We start from the raw sequence: 21,541 nt of genomic DNA on the forward strand, positions 1-21,541 counted from the left end.
ATCTCCCAAGGCAACTCCCAGGGTAAACCAGTTTACCCCAGAGTCCAGTTCTGTGGTTCACAGATGAGGAAACAGAGGCCCTGGGTCACATGGTCAGTAGCTGTGGAGCTGGGAACCTGGCCTTCGTGGTCCCTAGGCCTGTCATCTTTCCATCACGCTACACAGAATGCAGCAAGAGTGGAGAGGAAAAGAGTGGGAGCTTCACCTCCCAGTCTTCTGGTGTCCCCTTTGTACCTGGGTTGTACCCACCAGCCCGCATGCCCCTTCTTTGACAGTCGTCCCACCGAGGCATACAGGCTGTGGTACCAGCGTGGGCAGCTGGAAGAGAATGGAATTCAATGGATATAACAGAAGGATGCTTAAGAAAAGCTGAGAGAGCTGTGAGAAAGGACAGATCAGGGGAAATGGTTGACAGCAGAGAATGAGAGCGTGGCCATTCTCATGACGCACTCCGGTTAACGGGGCTCAGGAAATTCCGGGTATGAAATAAAAGGGCATAGTCATATATTCAACCTACTAAATCCTTAATTATTGCACAAAGGGATTTTGGAAAGAGAACACACTACCTTACTGAGTTCATAGGTATAGAGGTATGTGTAAACATATACAGACATATATGTATATTCCTTCTGATAACCTAGAATATTTTCCCCTAAATTTCTCTTAAGAATAAGATGGGCAGAGGATACATCACACCTGACTACCTAGATTCCAATTCATCCTAAAGTAATTTGATTAAATTTGCTCATTTAGATCAAGGGTATATATTCAGGAGATACCTGTCCAAAACCAACTAAATGCTTAAAAGGATTATTAGGAGCCACTAGGAGAAAGGAAAGACAAAATACTATAGATCACTCTATTTGTGGGGCAGTGGAAAAAGGAACAAGGAGAAGAGTGTGGAGAATTTACCAGTGTCTAGGCTAGATGTGTCCTTTTGGAGGTTGTCTTAGATACTTTGTGGAATGAGGTATGTTACAAATAAATATTTGCTGTCAAATACTATCCATCCTTGGGCAGGGGCATGCTAATGTTCTCTGTATCACTCCAGTTTTAGTATATGTGCTGTTGAAGCAAGCATTCAAATAGTATGCATCCCAAACACATACAGAAAATCTGGAAAGACCTTTTGGAAGTCAGTTGGAACAAAGGTTCAAAGAAAAGTGAACGAGGAAGGGACAATTGCATTGTATCATAGCATTAAGATTCTGATTCAGGGAAGGAAGCCTAGTTTTTTTCCAGTCCATGGTATGCATGTGGATTTTTAACAATACTTGCTAGTTCTGATCTTACCAAATAAATATAAAACATCTGCTAATATCTCCAGCACCACTAACCCTCCCCTCCAAGAAAAAAGAGAAGGAAGGGAAAGAACTTAGTTTTTCACGATCAGTCTTATTTGGATGAATCTCTTCTCTGTGGAAGATGTTACAACTTGCAGTATAAATGAGGCAAATATCCCTTCGTGAAGTGTCACCACTGAAAAAGCAGGAACTGTGTTTGGAACCCACCGATCTATAGCTGGAATCCTCCCAGTAACGTTTTAGAATTTGTGGTCTACTTTCCATACATGTGGGAAAATGAATCTTATACCCTGTTAAAATTCAACAGGAAATTGAAACCGCCATGCCTTGTGGCATACTGCATGTTTCATTCTACTCATCATTTCAAAGTGCTTTTCATCTTTAATTTCCTTGGGAGTGTGCATAGTGGGGTAAAGTTGGTAATTACCCAGACAGACTTTAGGTGTTAAATATTATTCAAACAAACCCAGTAAATGGCATCTACAGTAAAGAGCAGGGAAACAAAGAGATTACAGTGTTTCATTCCAACCTGACACCCTCAGGAGAACAGAGAGCACAAGGCAAACCCCTAAGTATTTATATCCTCCCTGAGCTGTACTGAGAAAGTTCACAGGAAGCAGTTAAAGACACAACAACTAAACCCAGCGTTTAACTGGATTTCTTTGGAATCTTGCTGTTTTGTGCAATTAACAGCCAGATGGAAAATATATCATTATTAGTCAATCTTGACTTTAATAGAGTTTGGTTTTTAAGACCACTCTTCTGCCACGTGTGCCTGGGAGAAATCTCACAAAGACAGTCTTCCTGAAGGAATGGTATGGCTCAGCTGCTTGATCCCAGGGGTACAGACACAGTTCACTGCCATGTAAGCACAGGGTCCCCCCCGGGTTATGCCTCCCCAGGGACCTTGTGGGGTGGGGAGGGACTCAAGGAGAGGCTCTCCGCTACTGTTAAAATGGAGGCAAAGAATGTTGTGACACAGGGGCAGCAGCCCACCGGTCCTTGTGTAGGACCTACATGGATACAACCCGGAGCTGGTAGGTGCTCGCAAGAGAAGGTGAGCCAGACGGGCTGCGGCTGCTACTGTGGGGGACTTTTGCCCTAAAGCCGCCCACCAGTAGGCTCCCCTGAGTGTCCCTTTATCCCCTCCATTTCTGCCATCCTGAAGCCCATCAGCTCCTGGGCCACCTGGGAGCTTACCAACATGTCCAGTTAGAAGTCATGCCTTCCCTACTCGCATTTCAGTCACCCTGTTTGCCCATCTTTACTGGCCCTTCAAACTTGCTTCCTGTCATGACCGGTAGCGTACATGTCTGTCTCTCTCGCTCGTTTGCGTGTTCCTGGAAGGAAAGATCGAAGATTCGTATTGTCTTCCTTTCCCACATTAGGGCCTCAATAATAACAAAATGACATTACTGAGTACAAATAGGTTGGGCACATGACTCACTTCATTTGATGCTTACAACTGTGTCCCCCTAATGGTAAAGAACATGAGCTTTGGAGCCAGACCCCCCGTGTTCAAAGCCACCTTCCCGTGCTGTGAACCCCACAGCCCTGAAGCAGGTGGAACTTGAATGCAGGTCTTTGATTTACATCTTCAACTCTCTTCTACCTCAGTAGGTTTCTTTTATTGAACTAGACCCATTCGCCAGTAGCCAAACTCATTATTACTCCTCATCACTAAGCAATCCCAAGGCTTTCCCCACGAATTTGTGACTTAACATACATAGATTGTTAGACCTATATAATGGATAGTGATTTAGCTAATCATATGGGTAATAGTAATTCTTCACATTTCTTTAGTATTTTGCCGTTTTCACAGTCCTTTCACACAAATCCTCCCAACTGAGCTTCACTGATCCCTGGTAAGACAGATAGGATGGCTGTCGTTTTCCCCCTTCGACGGATGAATGTGCTAACACGAAAGAAGCTCAAGGTTTCACCATCGCCCTGGGGCCAGAGATTCAGATTGTCAGGTCAGGGCTGCGATTGAACTAAGACCCTCTAACTCCAGCCACAGGGTTCTGGCCTCTACCTTGCCTGGTCCCTCAGCACCACTTACGTGTGTACACACATACTCACTTGAGGGCACCAAGATCCAGGTGCTGTGCTAGAGCCTTCCCTGGCTCAGGTAGTCTGGTAACCATAGCAATTGTCTCTCTCCTCGTGGCAAATGAGATCACCCAGCACACACTGACTCTCAAGGTTTGAGTTAGAAGAGATGAGGCATTTTCCACAGAGGGCCATTAAGTTTGGAATTCCCTTCCTCTGGTCTGACCTAGCCCTAGGGTATTGGTCTTCTGGGTCTTCGCAAACCACATCAAGTTGAGTTAGCCAGCTGTGACTGGTAAGAAATCCTAATGGGCAGGAAGAAAGCGCTAAATTGACTTTTAGTTGTGAGCAATTTGTAATTTTGTGGTTTTTGCTGTTTGTATCCCTTAGGATAACTAACGAGCCACACATAGTTTTCATTCTTTAAAAATACGATTTTAGTCAGCCGTTCGCGTGCTTTTGTTTCTGTGTTCTTACATCATTTCGCACATGATGTGATGGAGAAACCTATAGGGAAGTTTTTGTTTCTTTTGCATAAACTATTTTGCAGTAATTGACCAGCCACAGAGAAAAGATTATCTCCTGTGCACTCTCAGTGAGTTCTCTGGTCACCAGAGACCAATAAGCTCTGTCCCTGGAACTATTATCACTTTGTTGAAGAAGCTGCTATGTGAACAAAAACCAGCCTTCGTTAATTTCCCTTTTCGTATTTAAAAAACCTTGTCAGTATTTTCCCTTTGGGAGTATGTAATTTGTCAATAGTGCGTATTATTTTAGTTCTAAAGAGGAAAGATACACAGCAGTAGATTCCTACTAATTTCTTAGTGCCAGATCTTAGTGTTTCCACTCAATGAAATATAATTCTCCACATTTTTAATCATATTATGATATACACATCTTAATTTTAACTGCAGAGAAATATAAAATTGTAGAAATGTAAAACACGGGGCTCCTGGGTGAGTCAGTGGGTTAAAGGCTCTGCCTTCGACTCAGGTCGTGATCCCCGGGTCCTGGGATAGAGCCCCACATTGGGCTCTCTGCTCAGTGGGGAGCCTGCTTCCTCCTCTCTCTCTGCCTATGTCTCTCTCTATGCCTATATTTTAAAAAAAAATATTTTTTAAAAAGAAATGTAAAACACTTGTGAGACAAATTTTAATTCCATGCCACTTGCAGTACACACACACGCACACATACACACACACACACACACACACACACTATTTAACTGATAGAAGAACTGATTGGTGCTGTGGTTGGCCTGAGCCCACATAGTAGTGTGGAATCAGGAGCTTATATTAAGCTCACTCTAGTGCTCTTTCCATCATAGCCTACAGAGTGTTCGTATGTTTTAGATCTCCAAGTGCTTCGTAAGCCTCTGAAAGCAGATTTGATCCTTGTATGTCCTCATTAGAACTGCTCGATAAGTGCCTGTTAACTAATGTGGGATTTGGTCGCAGGGTCACAGGAGCCTCGGATATTACACATTCCTTCCATTATCTGGTCATTTTGATTCAGCCTCTCCTGTAGACAGAAAAAGTTGGGGAGTGGTCAAGTGATCTTTGATAGAAAGGAATCTGATTACACTTGACCATCATTGCTTCTAGACATCTCTACTGAAGTTGAAAGTTGTTTTAAGGAATAGTCTCAGGAATTTCAAGTTATTTATCAGTGGTTTAAATTATCTCACATGTTTGGTAACCAGGCACCTATAACATGTTATTCTTTTATCTTAAAAAACAAACAAACAAAAACACTTTGTCTATTATTTCCAGCAATGGAAAAGGACCTTAGAGCCCACCTTCAAAATGAAAGAGTAAACATTACAAGTCAGCCCCTTGACTATCAGTTTATTCATTGTGGCTTTTTGTGCTGTGGAAGGAGTTGGTCCAGAAATTATGTGCCCTGTTATTAATTTTTTAATAGACTACTCACTATAAACAATTACAGTTTGTTTCAGTGTTGGAAGGGGTGTTATCTAAGCTGTCAAGATATGATGAAGGCACTTTCTTTTCATCCATTCTGTCATTCACTGTAAGTATTTGCATGAGGTTCTCTTCTGTTGTCTTTTGACTGTTGTCAAAGTACTTATCTAACAGTTAAGAAAATAATTCTCATAATTATCTCTTTTCCACTTAAGGTGAAAGCAGCTGCAAAATATGTGGATGTTCCAGTAAGTATTTTTTTATTTGCTTTTAAAAACTATGTGTGTGTGTGTGTGTATGTATAATTCTTTTTTAAATAATTATGGTTTACCAAAGGTTTATTTCAGATCTTTAAAGCAGTGAGTTCCATTCCCTCAGGGAGCAGTTTATTTTCCTTAAGCAAGTGCTAACCCTCATAAGAAGGCCTGACGTGATCATTTCAGTGTACTTTTTCCATTTTAGCTTGGGAACTCTTATGGAGGTAAAGTCATTATGAGAACATGTCAGCTCAGTTGCAGAGGGTAGTTTTTTCTAATACTCTAGGACCGGGTAGTGACTGCCTTGTACCATTTATAGAAAAATGCTCACTCTCTCTTCCCTTTGTATGGAAGCAGTAGCAGGTTTCTAATAGGAGTTAAAGTGACAAAAAAGATGAACCAGTTAAAAAACAACTTTTCTAAATACAGAAGTGTTATAAGTCAATATTCACTTGTCTTAGCATTTGGTGTTTTGCACAGTTCTTGGGAAATAATTTGTAACCTGTAAATCTGTTCAAAGATTAAGATACCATGAGCTACAATTAGAAAATTCACAGGATAGGGGCACCTGGGTGGCTCAGTGGGTTAAAGTCTCTGCCTTCAGCTCAGGTCATGATCCCAGAGTCCTGGGATAGAGCCCGGCATCAGGCTCTCTGCTCGGCAGGGAGACTGCTTCCTCCTCTCTCTCTGCCTGCCTCTCTGCCTACTTGTGATCTTTGCATATCAAATAAATAAACAAAATCTTAAAAAAAAAAAAAAAAGAAAATTCACAGGATAAATGTAATCAGCAAGTTAGTGCAGTCTTTTAAATTGGTAATCTTCACAAATTACTTTTGCCTTCTTCCTCTTATCACATTATGTGATCAAGTCCTAGTATGTTCTGTTTAACCATATATCTTGGCATATGTATCACTTTTCAAAGAATTTGAGCACAAGGAAAATGAAACCTACAAATTAAAATTAAATGGGAGGGCGCCTGGGTGGCTCAGTGGGTTGAGCCGCTGCCTTCGGCTCGGGTCATGATCTCAGGGTCCTGGGATCGAGTCCCGCGTCGGGCTCTCTGCTCGGCAGGGAGCCTGCTTCCCTCTCTCTCTCTCTCTCCCTCTCTCTCTGCCTGCCTCTCTACTTGTGATCTCTCTCTGTCAAATAAATAAAATCTTTAAAAAAAAAATTTAAAAAATAAATAAATAAATAAATAAAATTAAATGGGATATAAGTCATCTCATCTTTGCTTAAGACTGTGCTTGGGTAGCATCCTATCTCGACTGTCATTGTGAATGCCAGTGGTTTAAGGGCTGGCCAGCTATGTATAGCAGTTCTAGAGTGCTAGAGTTTTAAAGTGCAGAACCACATTTTATACTATGAACTAAATAGTCCCCAGATTTATTGCTGCCATAATTATTGTAAATAGATTTTTTAATCTTTTTTCACCATGATAAATGTACTCATTAATCCCTATATCCTCACCCACCTCCCCTCTGGTAACCATCCATTTGTTCCCTATAGTTAAGAGTATAAATGGATATTTTAAATGAAAAGGCCATGGACTTTTCTGCCTTTGCATCGGGTTTCTTTGGAACAAGGCTTTTTTATTTCACAGATGATTCCCAAAGAAGTGTTGGTATACTCCTTGTCTTCTACCTAGAATCAGAAAATCAGCACTGGGTGATAAACAGAAATAATCCCAGGTGTAGGGTCTTGCAAAAATGACAGCAGAAAAGAGAGGGAGGGAAGATTAAGGAGAGTTTGTATTTCCTGTCTTAGAAAGAGACAGATCATCATAGGAACACATGAAATTCGTTGGAATTCCTAACATATTTTACAATACAGCTTTGTTTTTATTTTGAAATACAAGTAGAATGGGACACCATAAATATTTCTGTTCTTAGGGTTTTTGAAGTTTTGGGATTTTTTTTAAAAAGATTTTTTTACATCTTTTTTAGAGGGAGGGAGCACAAAAGGGAGGGGCAGAGGGAGATGGGGAAAGAATCTCAAGCAGACTCCACACTGAGTGGAGGACCTTGACTCAGAGCTCAGTCTCATGAGCCCTGAGATCCTTACCTGAGCCAAATCCAAGAGTTGGATGTTTAACCAACTGCACCACCCAGGCGCTCCAGGGCTTTTGAAGTTCTTAATTTGACCCTGTACTAGACCTCTTACACCTTATAGAGCTTCAGAGTTGAAAGATATAGAAAGTGGTTCATTCATTCTCCTTTTCAATGCAGAAAGTGCCTCTCTTGATATCTCTTACAAAGATTCATTCAGGCTTTTTTAATTTTCTCAGTGATTGCAGGCTTACCTCATTTTACGTACAATGAGTTGAAATTCTGTACCTCTGTGAATTCTACCTTGGTTCTAATCCCTCTTCTGCATGACAGCCCTCCAAATATTTGATGATAATTAATCATGCCTCCTCTTCCCAAAGGATGTGGTGGCTATTGAAAGGAATATATTGTCTGAGGAATTCTTATTTTCTATATTAGACATCTTCAATTTCTTCACTGAACTCACTAATTAAATATTTATTTAACACTAAGTGCTAGGTCCCGAGCTTACATGATGAAACTATACATTGCCCACAAGCCAATCAGTGTCCAGGATAAAAGAGAGACAGAAAGGAGATTTGGATTTTTAAAAAATTGAATTCTATTGCAAATGTGTTGAATAACGTCACTGAAAAAGATGGAGGAAAAAGTGCTGATTTGAGTGACTTTGGAAATGACTGGAGTTTATAATAATAAAGGAGAAAGAAACTGAACATAAGCTTGGTGGCCTAGTTGATAAAGCGTTTCCCCACAGGCTAACAATTCAGAAACCACTACACCTCTCCACTGGAAGTGAAGGATTAAGTACAGGGATGGTGTTTGGTGAAAGCCAAGTTTCTCCCTGTTGGAGTAAGAGCTTGGAGACAAGGAGGAGGATAGAACAGTCTGTGTGGTAATGGGTTAGAGTTGGAGACATTAGTGTGAACTTGTCTTGAACTTAACGTAGAGCTGTTTACATGTAGAAATAGTAATATATGCATATATTTCCTTGGCTTGTTAACTGAGAGAGCCCAGAAGCAACGATACCCCAGTAGCAGTCACCATACCTAGCGCCCAGCCCTTAGTATCTGATCTCACATAAAGTGAACCAGGACTCTCTGGAGAAATGGCAGATACTAGGACTGGGTCAGGAAATACACAAGATGAGCCTAGAGCATCTTATAGTGACAGAAAGTAAGGAAGTGTTTAAAAAAAAAACAAACCCACAACAATAGGGGTATATTAAGAGACACAGGAGGCCTCTGAAAGAGCTCCCAATGGCCTGAGCTAGGATCATTTGAACAAGTAAGTAAATTAGGTAGTGTTAGATTATAACCCAAAGTATAAAATAAACATCCATTAGTTCACACTCACACAAGTAAATGTTGGATTGAGCAAACACATGATGAGAAAGATAAACCTCCCTTACAGAAGAGTTCCCAATAGTTAGTGTAGATACTTTACTTGCAAGGAGACAGCTTAACTCCCCACCACAAAGGCTGTGCACAGTGACTTCCTATAAGAAGGAGGGTGGGACCGGGGTAGGGACAATGGGGGAGGTGATAAGTTATCAGGGAGAAACCTGATGAATACTCCCTCAGGCAACTGATTGAGGTCAAAAGCAAGAGTGATAAATTATGTTCATAGTGTTTCCTTTTAATACTCTGTGGTTTCTTCCAAAAAACCTCTAACTCTGGCCTAATCATGATAGGTGTTGCTCCTTTTGTCCACAGTATTTCTTCCCTAGTTCCTCAACTTCTCATCGTTTTCCAGCTGACATATTTGGTCTCTGCTGTCTCTTGCATGGAACAGGACAGACATTAAGAATTCACAGAATGAGGGGCGCCTGGATGGCTCAGTGGGTTAAAGCCTCTGCCTTCGGCTCAGGTCGTGATCCCGGAGTCCTGGGATCGAGCCCCGCATCGGGCTCTCTGCTCAGCAGGGAGGCTGCTTCCCTTCCTCTCTCTGCCTGCCTTTCTGCCTACTTGTGCTGTCTGTCAAAAAAAAAAAAAAAAAAAAATTAAAGAATTCACAGCATGATAAAATGTCACAGTTAGCAGGTCTCCTGCAGTTTCTGTAACATACCCATTCTGTGGATGACTAAATTATAGGTCATGTTAGTTATGGGGCATGTTTGGGGGTGAGGTATAGGTGTACAGTGCCTAATGAAAATTGTCTTAACATTAGCACACACAATGCATATGACCTCTGCGCTAGACAGTGAGATGACACAGCTAAAGAGACCTGGAGGGCATGTCAAGGATGACTGTGACCAAGACCAAAGAGGAAGCAAAGGGGAAACACTCCACTGTTGTGCTTTCCAGTGCTGATACCCAAGCCTGGTTGTCTGTCCTGAGAAATGGGGATGATTTTTCGCTTGTCTTCATTAATAGTTCTTTAAAATGTTGTCTCTTCTTTATGACACAGCCAAAGATGTCTAATCTGCCAAGTGTGGCTTGAATTCAGCTCTGTACTGTACAGACTTGCTGTGGAGTCCAAGATTTAGTTCACATCCCACCCTTTGCATCCTATTAGCTGTCTGACTCATGGGCTTCCATTTTCCCACCCGTGCACTGAAGATAATGGATAATCCCTGTGCTGTCTCCCTCACTAGGTTCTTAGGAGTTCCAACAGGCATGTTAATATAGAAGTTCATGGTAAAGGTAAAGCACTATTGAAATAAATGGGATTGTTACTGCTTCTACCTGGAATGATGCTTCCTGTTCTCATACGTTGTGCATTTATCATTCCTTGCTTCAGAACATGATTGTTTTCCAAAAGAAAAATCATTTGCCTTCAACAGAGTGAAAAAAATCAGATTATTTTTCATTTATTTTTTTCACTTTGCATAGATTTGTGGTGACTTTTTTTTTTTTTCCAAGATTTATTTATTTATTTCAGTGAGAGAGGGAGAGCGTGCTGGGGGGAGGAGGAAAGGATGAGGGAGAGAGAAACCCAAGCAGACTCGGTGCCTAGAGCACTCCATATGGAGGCTAGATCTCACCACAAGAGATCAGACACCAGCCAAAACCACAAGTTGAAGGTTTAACTGACTCTGCCACCCAAGTGCCCCATGTCAGTGGTGACCTTTAAAGGTCACCTAGACCACCAACTAGACCACCATGTCACGGGACACCAGGCTGGCCAACTTGGTAGAGCATATGACTCTTGATCTTGGGGTCGTGAGCCTGAGCCCGACGTTGGGTATAGTGATTACTTTAAAAAAAATATTAGTGCCCTTTGGTCATGGTTAACAGTTGAATAAAGATTTTTTAAATTAAAAATAAAGATATAGTTGGTCAGTTCAGTGACAATGGTATTTTCCTTCCTTCCTTTGCTTCAGATATTGTTTATTTCTTAGATAAGGCCACTTGAATACTCAGTGCTTTCTGTCAGAATGAGAGCCAGGCAGAACCCAGAGGATGGAGCCCCTGCCCACTGGGACATACTCCCCCAGAGGGAGAGATGCACACCAGGACCAGACTAAAGTCTCACCATTATAGCAAAAGAGGAGGTTGCCTGCTGCCCTTCCTAGATAAGCATTTTGCTTCTCCCATCTTTCTTCCTTTGTTTTTCCTTTCATTTATTCTGTTCTCATACAAGGGAAGTCCATGGACCAACCGACTGCCTCTGGACTTTGACATTTGTACATCCTCAAGGCTCCTTTAAGCCAAAATTTGAAATGTTCCAAACTGGGACTGAGTAAATCAATCCGAGTCAATCTAAATTTTAAAAGCTAAATGAAATAATACCCACAGCATTTTAATTTCACGTCTTCAAGTCTTCAGTATAGTTTCCATGGTTGACCTCATAACAACTGTAGCCAGATGAGGGAGAGGTTAGTGAACACTGTTATAGACTGAGAATCAAATACCTTCATCATCATTACAATCATTACTCATGAAAATAAGAGTAGAAAGGAATCATGTGCTACACATATTAGCACTTTCCTGGCATGGTGGTGCTGTATCAGCACCTGTTCCTCCAAACTCTGAGATGTTAGTGATCCTCATTACAGATTAGAACTAGCAAGAGAAATACTATGAGCCCATAAATCTCAGTTCAAAGTCAACCTGCCTCTTTGCCTTGAGCATTTCAGGCTGCTATTTTAAACTATTATTCAGTATCCCTCTTAGTACTTAAAAGAACCTTCTCTTTGGAAGGATTTTTCCCCCAGTGATACAACAAAGTGTACATGCAAATGCTTAGATCTGTGAATAGTAAAATATATCACCACATAGCATGAGGCATCCATGTAAATTTAGGACTAAAAACAATATCACATAAGGTATGAGTATTAGTATGAGTACGAGTATAACAGATTCTGATATGATCTACTCTTATAGCATTATGGTCAGAACGTGCTTTTTACTAATTATACTCCCAAGGGCAGACAGAACCTTATCCAGAGCAAGAAAGCTGGAGTAATGGAACTCTCTCCCTCAGAAATGTGCGACTGAAGGAAACGTGCATACTTAAAACATTTATGATATGTTCTATATCTAAAAGAGGTTTTCAAATGGATGTGAGCACTGTTGTCTTTAATTCAGAATTTTCTGCTTTCCAATTTGGAGTCAAAATGTATAATAGAGTTAAGGGAATTTTGAATACTTCTGAATTTAACAAAGAGAAAGATGACTGTGGCCATTTCACTGCTTGGAAATAATAGGAGGGTTGTTTTTTTTTAGAACAATGAGGGTTTTTTTTTTCTCATTTTTTTAAAAGAGTTAGATAAACTATTATTAGAAGCTTTTGAAAACTTTATATCTTTGTGACATTTTCATTGTTCACATTTCTCTCCCGCCCCAACTTATGAATTATTCCTCTTCCTGGGCTTCAGTAATATTTAAGATGGGATAAATCTAGTTCGAAGGCTCTAGTTCTGTTTATTTCCTTTTGCTTTTTCTATGTGAATACAATATAATTATTCTACTTTGTACAAAATTGGTAAATATATATTTTTGCAACCTAATCATCACAGGTATACTCAAACCTATTTTTTTAGGTTTTTGAGACTATATAATTCACTTAACCTACTGCAAATGTTTTTGAGAAGCTTCACTTTAAGAACATTTTCACTCAAATAGAAAACTGTTGAAATTTCTGCATAAGTGCCCAAGTAATAAAGAATATATTACACAGTGAAAGAAAGATATGTATTGTTAAAAATACCTGGGATAAGGGGTGCCTCGGTGGCTCAGTGTGTTAAAGCTTCTGCCTTCAGCTCAGGTCATGATCCCAGGGTCCTGGGATCGAGCCCCACATTGGGCTCTCTGCCCAGCGGGGAGCCTGCTTCCCCCTCTCTCTCTGCCTGCCTCTCTGCCTATTTGTGATCTCTGTCTGTCAAATAAATAAATAAAATATTTAAAAAAAAAAGAATGTGGTCTTATGAAGTAAAAAATATTTTTAAAAAAATAATAAAATTAAAAAATTAAAAAACCTGGAATAAGTTCTGTGTTTGTAGAATGATGCCCTACGTTCCCTGATGATCAGTTACAGACTGACTTCTGAACTTGCAGCGCTGGAGCTGAAGTAGAAATTGCTATTACGGTTTCGAACTGAGGAGACCTGCCATTGTTTTAAATCTCCGAAGATTCTTATGCGCAGATTATCGTAAACCAGGATATCACAGTCCCACTCTTGATTGTTTCTTCGAGGCAAGCTTTTGTAGGTTATGAGAAGCGCACTTTCAAATTAAGTCAATTATACTGTAGCTTCTAGTTCATCCTTGAGACTGGAATAGTATAGTTAAGAAATCATCTCCTTGTTAAATAGATACCATGACAGTGTTTGCATAGTGTCTTGTTAACCTCCCGTGGAAGGTTAAGCGGCTTCTTCTACATCTAAATCCGTTGCTGTGGAAAATGACTGCAGCATGGCACACACCTACCCGTGAATAGGGAGAGTGAAGACTTGCACCTGTGGGATTAGGTGTAACAGCAGGAAGTAAGAGCATTTGCAGCGTGTAATTAACAAGGAATTTTTTTTCTCTCTTTCTCAACAGCATTTTCATCTCACTAGGTTAACTGGTGATTAATGGTTGAAAAAAAATTGCTGGAGCCTGCACCCTTACCCAAACTTACTCACTCACTGGTCTGTTCTCTTACTTCGGCACCCAATGTCAGGGCCACTCCCCTGACTGTCCTTCTTTTCCTTCCTCTTTTATTGATTTCTTGATGCTCATGGGCGAAGTTTTTAGGTGTTTGTGTCCTTTTACTATAACTTTGTTAGCCAAATTTTTTTTTAATCAAATTAGAATTCGAGAATTCCTATTTTGATTTAGAAATTACTATCCTAATAAACAAGATGGAGGAGTTAGTGCTTGGTGAACCATGGGTCTCAGAGCTTTAAATGAGGGAATAAAAAAAAAAAAAACACATGGACTCTAAGTGGCATTAAATCCATAGAGTGCATGCTACTTGGTTTTTAATTGTTCTTCCCTCCTATTCATTAAGAAAACTCTAATTACCATTTAGAAAAGATTTCTAAATCTAGGTCTGCAGAATACAGTATTCTTGATAAAAACTCATCCAAATCAACAGTTCCTGAAGTTTACTAGATATCTGCTTGCTAAGGCTAGGGGACACCCACCTGCACCAGCACATGTAACAATTTGTTGTCTCTACCAGGCAGTGACAGGCATCCATTCACTGACACACCCAAAAAAAGCCAAAAACAAACCAAAACAAAACCAAAAAACCCCCCAAACCTTAAGAGAGTATGTTCAGTTTCTGCTTTTTAGCAGAACTTCATTTCCTAATAAGACACTATGGAATGATGGAATCAAATGCATAACATGTAATAATGGAATTAGATGCAGTGACTTCCAAAGTATGTAAATTTTACTGCCATAAAACAGAGTCTTTGCACAAAGGAGCACTGAACCAGCAATAATGTCTTCTATCCAAACACATTTGTACTATAAGTAGAAACTGTTTAAAAGGAAAATTACATCTTTTTCAGCAATTTATCAGAGATAATTACCCTTCATACACTAAAGGAAGGATAAAGAACTATAATTCTAATTGGTAAATGTCACCAACTGTTGCAGTTACTTTTACTTGTGTATATTCTTTTAATGATTATAGTCTCATGCCACAGCTACATGAAAATATATTCACTAGGTGTGAAATTCCCATATGTCACAGTTTCAAGAATAGGTAAACAGCTCAAAGATAAAGAAATAATGCTAATGAGAAATGTAAGAATTCAAGGTTTTGTTTTCCAGACAAGTGGATCTTAATTTGCCAAAAGGGGAGAAAACATAATTTTCAAAAAAAAAAAAAAAAAAAAAAAGATAAGCACTTAATTTTGTTGAAATAAACTTTTAAATGAGCTTTACTTCACACCCTCAACCAGAGATTCTTATTTCCTTAGGAAGTGTAGAACTGTCTCAACCTACAGATTTCAGTATCCTCTCCCTTGGGTCTGCCAAAGGGAACAGCATTTAATTTTCTTTTAGGCTTAAACCATAAAGTGTTTGTTAGTTTTAGATGTTAGAAGATAAACTCTTCCTGGATGGGGTTTCATTATGTCGAATGTTATCTTGAAAGGGATTAAAGAAATAGGACAAAAGACCATAGAATCTATGGCAAGTGTTTAAAGTCACAATTCCCCAGTCCTCCAAGCTATAGCTTGGTTTCCAATGAGTCTGATGGGTCAAGTGATTGACTAGATTAAATTTGTAAGCCTACTCTTCTGGCGAAAGAAATAAAAATGGGGTTTGGCGGGGGAGAGAAATAGTAGAACAAGCAAGCCTATTGTTTGCATATTCTTTAACCCCCAGTTTTGCTAAGCTGTGCCCAACTGCTTTGGTATTATGTATATCATAGTAGTATGTTTCCAGGCACCTGATTGAACCTCCAATGCTGAGCTACCTTCCTGTACACGATCCATTATGCATAGAAAAGTGTTCTCTTGTCCTTTTCATCCTGTGACAGTATATTTTCTGAATGTTCTCATTTTTTGGTGTTTTGACAAAGTTTGAGAAACATGGAGAGAAGTATTTATCTTATGGGTTAGCTGTCTTCAAGTATTAATAGTAGTAAACTTTGTGCAAATTACCCTGCCTCTTCATGGGAAAAACTGATCTAATAACACCTCCCCCGACTCCAAAAAAAGAAAAAACAACCTAGGTTTTTCTCTTGGTTAGCCTTGTCATTTTGTTTAAACTTTCAGACATTGCTTAAGAGAATTATGCATGAAAATAGTGAAGGAATGAATAGAAGTTGCCTCCATTAGGTTTGAAACATACTCCCTACATTGTATATGGGTGTTTATCAAGGGAAGACCAGTGAAGACATCTTACGAAGACTAAGTAGTTGTTTCAAATTATAGCTAATAACTGTTTGTTTTATTGGGTCATGTTTGAAAGGATCTTTGAATTTATGAGGTATATATTTCCCTTTAGGCCAAATATAAGAGCAGTAAGAGCTTCCTGTGACTCTCATTACCCAGAACTAACTTCATTACCAAAAAATCAAAGTAATTTTTATTAATGAGATGTGTACTTCCTATACTGTGCACTGCTAAAGAGATGGGCAGTTTTATCATGGTGTATAAAATACACTCCCCTCACCAAAAAAAGCAATAAGAACGTTGTCCTTTTAAGGAGAAGCGCTACCACAACATTCAGAGGTATGCCTTGTTTTTCCTGCAGTGGTAATAGTGAAACGGCCCATATTATCTTTCACCTCATTTCTCTGCAAGATTTTAGCAAAATGAGTTTGTTGATGGAGGTTATCAGTACATTCTATGGATAGGAGATGATACAAGACTGGCTCATTTGGGCATCAGTTCCACCATTTTGTTAATGCCATCTTCTAAGCAAATGAATGACTCAATACAGATTATGGATCAATGCCAAGTGGAGATCATTCAAATCATTTAATAACTAGTCTAGCTCTTTGATACTGAAAAAAGAACTAAAGATAAGTCCGGAAGGAAAACCCTTTAGAAGCCATTCAGGTTTTTGTACCTTCCTGGTACTGGCTTTGTAGACTCTGCTCTATTTCCCCTAACATTACAAGACACCAGATGCTGGATAACTGCGGAAGGTTATCTAATTCACACTTTAGACTCTTCCTAGGAAATCGGTTCATCAGTATTCTTACTGTATTTCTAAAATAAAACAGATCTTTGAGCTAGTATTGATAAATAGGAATGAGCAGAACCAGTGGGTGATCCTCAAAATTTTGGTTTCCATTTCAGTTTGTAATCCATTAAATTGTTTTGCCCAAGATCTTCCTAATAATCTTTTATTCAAATTAATAAGAAAATTTAGCTTAAATGCCTTGAACACCTACAGTAGTTGAGGAAGGCAATCCAAGGAAAACTAGCATTTTGGGTTTTAACATATATGTATAACCATTCAGAGATAATGACAATAAATTATATTGCCAATTAGGAAATCATTATTTCAAGTGGGGACTTTTTTTTTTTAAAATACATTCATTTATACTTGGCATATTAACCTTTCAAGACAGCCCTTAAAGAAAGAAGATATCTGGTTAGTTTATAACCACATGTCTCTACTTCTTTTAGTAATGACCTCAAATTACAGTCATCAATAATAAACTTTTATTTATTTAAATTATGGAATTTACCGAAGGTGCTCATTGTCGATTTTGGTATTGAGCATATTTTACTAATGTAATTTTTGAAATGATATAGGGAATTATTTTCTAAGGTTGTGATTAAATAAATAATGCTTTCACAACTGAGACCTGATCTTTTATTCCCCATGCTTTTCCCCCACAACAGAAACCGGGAATGGATCTGGCAGACACATACATTATGTTTGTTCGGCAAAATCAGGATATTCTTCGAGAAAAGGTCAATGAGGAAATGTATATAGAAAAGCTGTTTGATGTAAGTAACTGTCCTTGCAAGGCTTCCCGGCATCGTAGAAATAGGTGCAGGAAAATTGCATTTTGATGGTGTGCTTGCAAAGCAGACTCCTTTTCTGATCCTTTTTCTTCTATATAGCTAATGTAGTTGATATTTTTATTTCTCTGACTGTTGACAGAAGTCTTAATTGGCTTCTTTTGTACATGAACACTGTCACTGTTAGAATGAGAGTCTCAAAAACCTTCGAAGGTTAATTTTAACAAGCAAGATGATAACCAGTTTATCACTGTGTACAGCATTCTTTCACTCACCTTTGCCGCATTCCATAAACAGAATCATGTTATAACGGATTTGGCTCTTCCTGTAAAAGTTTTTTGAGTTGATATGATGCTCTTTAGTTAAACAAAGACCTAAGCGGCAGTAAAGGCAAGTACCTGCCACTCTACTTTCTTGAAAATTTTTTATCTTGGTTTACAGCGCTGATGGCACGCTAACAACATAACCCTATAGTTTTATTGGGACAGAAATCTTCATTGACCCATGGCAACTCCCAGAAATGGGGGATTGTGGTTTTAGAGAACATGATCATTAAGTTTCATTTCTTGAGTCTGCAAAGGAAACTAAGAGACCAACCCGTTTCAGTCATGATGTTGTCACTCATCTGTAATTATTTAACAGTCAAGTCAAAGGAAAATGGTGCGTTGCCGGGATGTAATTTCACGTAACTCAGCACAGCGCCGGTTCTGAAATGGAATATTGGCTTTGAACTGTATTGATGTATGTGCGTCTCCCCTGCATTTTAGAAATGCTTTTCTGGCAGTTTCATTTAATTATGCAAGTTACCGCAAATGTTTTCATAACAGCAATTCACGGGCTTCGTGGTGACACTCAGCTGTGGCAGGTACGGAAGGTCTTGCTGCATCATCCTCTCCGCCCTGGTCTGTGGTGTTAGTGTTCACTGTTTGTCAGGTTGGGTGGTCAAAAGGAGTCTTCCCTCTCAGATTTTGTGCTTCGAGCCTCTACCCGGGCTGTTTTACAATAAAAGTATCATCTGTTTTAATAAGCTAAGTGTTAATACGTGTGAAAAGAATGATTTCCTAAAAGCTTTTGATGCCCTGCAGGGGTAGAAAAATTATCATCTATCCAGCTGGCTCTTTTACAAAATACTGAAACCATATTAGCAACTTCTGCTTCCATTTGATATTGCTCTGAATTTACAAGCATATGTTTTACTTCCAGATCCTCTTTTACTCTTTTTTGCTTATGTGGTAATTTTCAGAAATGCTGAACAGAATAGGAAAATTGGATTGATGTTATACCCTTTATGTTTATTCTTTGTATAGCTGAAGCATGTATTCTATGATGAGAAAAAGGTAGACTCATCTGGAAATAGGCCATTGTACGTAGGGGAGAGAGAGAGAGAGTGAATGTGTGTGTGTGTATGTGTGTGTCTTCTCTTAACATGTTCAATTTTTCATCTTGGTGACCTGTTTACTACAAAGCTTGCCATCGATTCATAACAGAGGTCGAATTTCTTTCTCTATCAAGATATAACCTACTTTGGGGCATCTGGGTGGCTCAGTAGGTTAAAGTCTCTGCCTTCAGCTCAGGTCATGATCCCAGGGTATAGGGATCGAGCCCTGCATCGGGCTCTCTGCTCAGCAGGGAGCCTGCACCTGCCTCTCTGCCTACTTGTGATCTTTGTCTGTCAAATAAATAAATAAAATCTTAAAAAAAAAAAAAGATATAACCTACTTCAACTCCTTCCCATTCGCCAAACTTTTTTCAAAGACTTTTTGTGTGGCCACAGGAACCAACAGAGCTAACTGAAGTGGACACAAGGAGGTCAACATTAAAATTATGTATAGTTTAGAGGAACCCAGCTGGCTTCTTTGGTAGAGCATAGAACTCTTGATATCAGGATTGTGAGTTCAAGGCCCACGTTGGGCGTAGAGCTTACTTTAAAAAGAAAAACACAAAATTATGTCTAGTTTAATTGTCCTGGTTAGGTATACTTTTCTTTGATACTTAAACATCTGACATGGCTGTAAGTTAGCTATTGAAGGGAACGCTTGACAAGCAATACTGTTTTGGTTGTGAAGGTTCTGTCATTTTGCATATGCCCAGTAGGACACTGGACTTATTACTTGTGAAATAGTAATAATGTCCTTAAACATTCTAATATTTTTAAATTGCACATTTTTATTACTGTAATTAAAAATAAGAAGTAGACCCTACTTCTATTGATATGTCATCAAGAATAACATGTATGAGGGGGTACTAAGAGCCCCTAATTAGCCAAGACTGAATTTGCCTCAATTATAGTTAGTAAATGAGAGGTTATCAAGTATGTGTTGAAAGGTAAAGTAGAATGTGTATCTTAAGCAACAGATCATTACTGAGAGGCATTATATAATTATTGGAAATCCTCTTGGCTGGAGCTTAAAATAATATTGTTAGGTGTCAAGAAACAGTTGAAAATAATGACCCTATAAATACTGTTGGCAACCTTAGTCTATTAGAGGAAAAAGATTGATGAGAACGATTTTACTCAGGCATCATGACAAACTTTTGCTATTCCAATTAAAGTAAGACGTAAATAGAAGGAAAGGAAGGAAGGAAACAGAGACTCGTAACTTCAGATGCAGAGGAAAATGTGCACACACACACACATACCTGCACGTGCCCCACAGCAAGTCAACACTTAGTGGCTTAACCAACCCCAATAAGGGCATAGGGCATCCAGTTTCTGGGCATGGGATATGAAGGATGGGCTTGGGGAGGGGGTAGACAGGATGGTGTGGCTGAGTGATGGTCACTGGGGAGGGTATGTGCTATGGTGAGTGCTGTGAATTGTGTAAGACTGATGATTCACAGACCTGCACCCCTGAAACAAATAATACAGTATATGTTAATTTAAAAAAATTTTTTTTAATTCAAAAAATTTTCAGAAGGATAGGCCTTTAACTAAAATAAGATTTGCTCAGTTTTGGAAATACCACAAATTGCAACATTTTTATATAAAACAGTTATTCTGAAGACACATATCCATCCTGCCTCCAATACCAACACTTTAACCCTTGTGTGTTTTACTAAATAATCTTTTGTCTGCATGGTACTCTACTCATTTGGAAAAAAAAAAAAAAAAAAACTATTGAAAATTCTGGCAAACTTACCTGGAGAATAGTAATTAGTTGTGGTGTTTCTGACCTCAAAAGCTTTTTGACCCAGTAAGCATCTTAATTGTTCCTGATATTTGTAGTGAAATACTTTAGGGTTTTATTTAAATAACTACACCAGTGACTAAGGCCACATAATGACCATTACCCTAGATTTGTGTCCATCTCATTTGGGATTCACCAACAAAGGAGAATGTAGCTCCTACAGCTGTCCATATACAACCCATAGAGCCACAAGCCATGACCCAGGTCCTGAGCATCTCGCACAGCTAGTATTATTCTGGCCTCCGCCCATAGTCTTTGTGCTCCTTATTGCCAAAGTCTTAGGGAGGATTAAAATTTGTATTCCCTGCAAGGCCCTAAAATAGGATAATCTTGGACTTTTACATTAAATCTTGAAATAGTAAAGCTAAATGTACTCTTGGAAGACCAAAAAAGTTCATATTAAGGCAAATAACCAAGACATTCTACTTCATTCCATAAGTGGTTAACCTTCTGAAACTTTTTTTGCGTAACACAGAAATAATTTTTTAGAAGTCTAAATAAACAATGGCAGATCCATGCTATTCATAGAAGGAACTGAGTTTGTTTTAAGGTATATCCGTAATCTCCAATTATCAAAATAGTAATCCGAGCCTGAGCTGTCATTGCCACCGTTCCCAGAGCACCTCCATGTACCAGGCAATGGGCTCGGTGCTTCACTTGCATCATTTCTAACCTGCTGGCCAGATGCCATCGTCCCCATTTGACCTCATTCTCAGGTTAAGGACACTCTCCCACTCACTCAGAGAAGGTAAGTGACTTGTTAAGTGTTGAATCAGACTTCAAAATTGCATCTCTCCAGTTTCAAAGTCTATGCTATCTCTACCATCCTTTAGACTTACAAAATCTGAAGTGGTAAAACAGTACCGGCGGTGGGCGGGGGGGGGGGGGGGGGGGGGGGGGGGGGGGGGG

The 21,541-nt window shown here is 39.3% G+C and overlaps 1 protein-coding gene across 5 annotated transcripts in view; it reads left to right on the plus strand.

Moving 5' to 3' along the window:
• Positions 1-21,541, plus strand: part of LOC111151929 (calcium dependent secretion activator 2) — a 532,957-nt gene that overhangs the window by 488,162 nt on the left and 23,254 nt on the right. For all 5 annotated transcript variants that reach the window (XM_022510148.1, XM_022510149.1, XM_022510145.1 and 2 more), the window contains 3 exons: positions 5,304-5,387; positions 5,494-5,526; positions 17,322-17,429. In XM_022510148.1, the coding sequence (XP_022365856.1) occupies positions 5,304-5,387; positions 5,494-5,526; positions 17,322-17,429 (225 nt within the window). The remainder of the gene's footprint in view (positions 1-5,303; positions 5,388-5,493; positions 5,527-17,321; positions 17,430-21,541) is intronic.

The sequence above is a fragment of the Enhydra lutris genome, unplaced genomic scaffold (assembly GCF_002288905.1).
Source record: "Enhydra lutris kenyoni isolate GAN:26980312 unplaced genomic scaffold, ASM228890v2 scaffoldscaffold27, whole genome shotgun sequence".
NCBI classification, from domain to species: domain Eukaryota; kingdom Metazoa; phylum Chordata; class Mammalia; order Carnivora; family Mustelidae; genus Enhydra; species Enhydra lutris.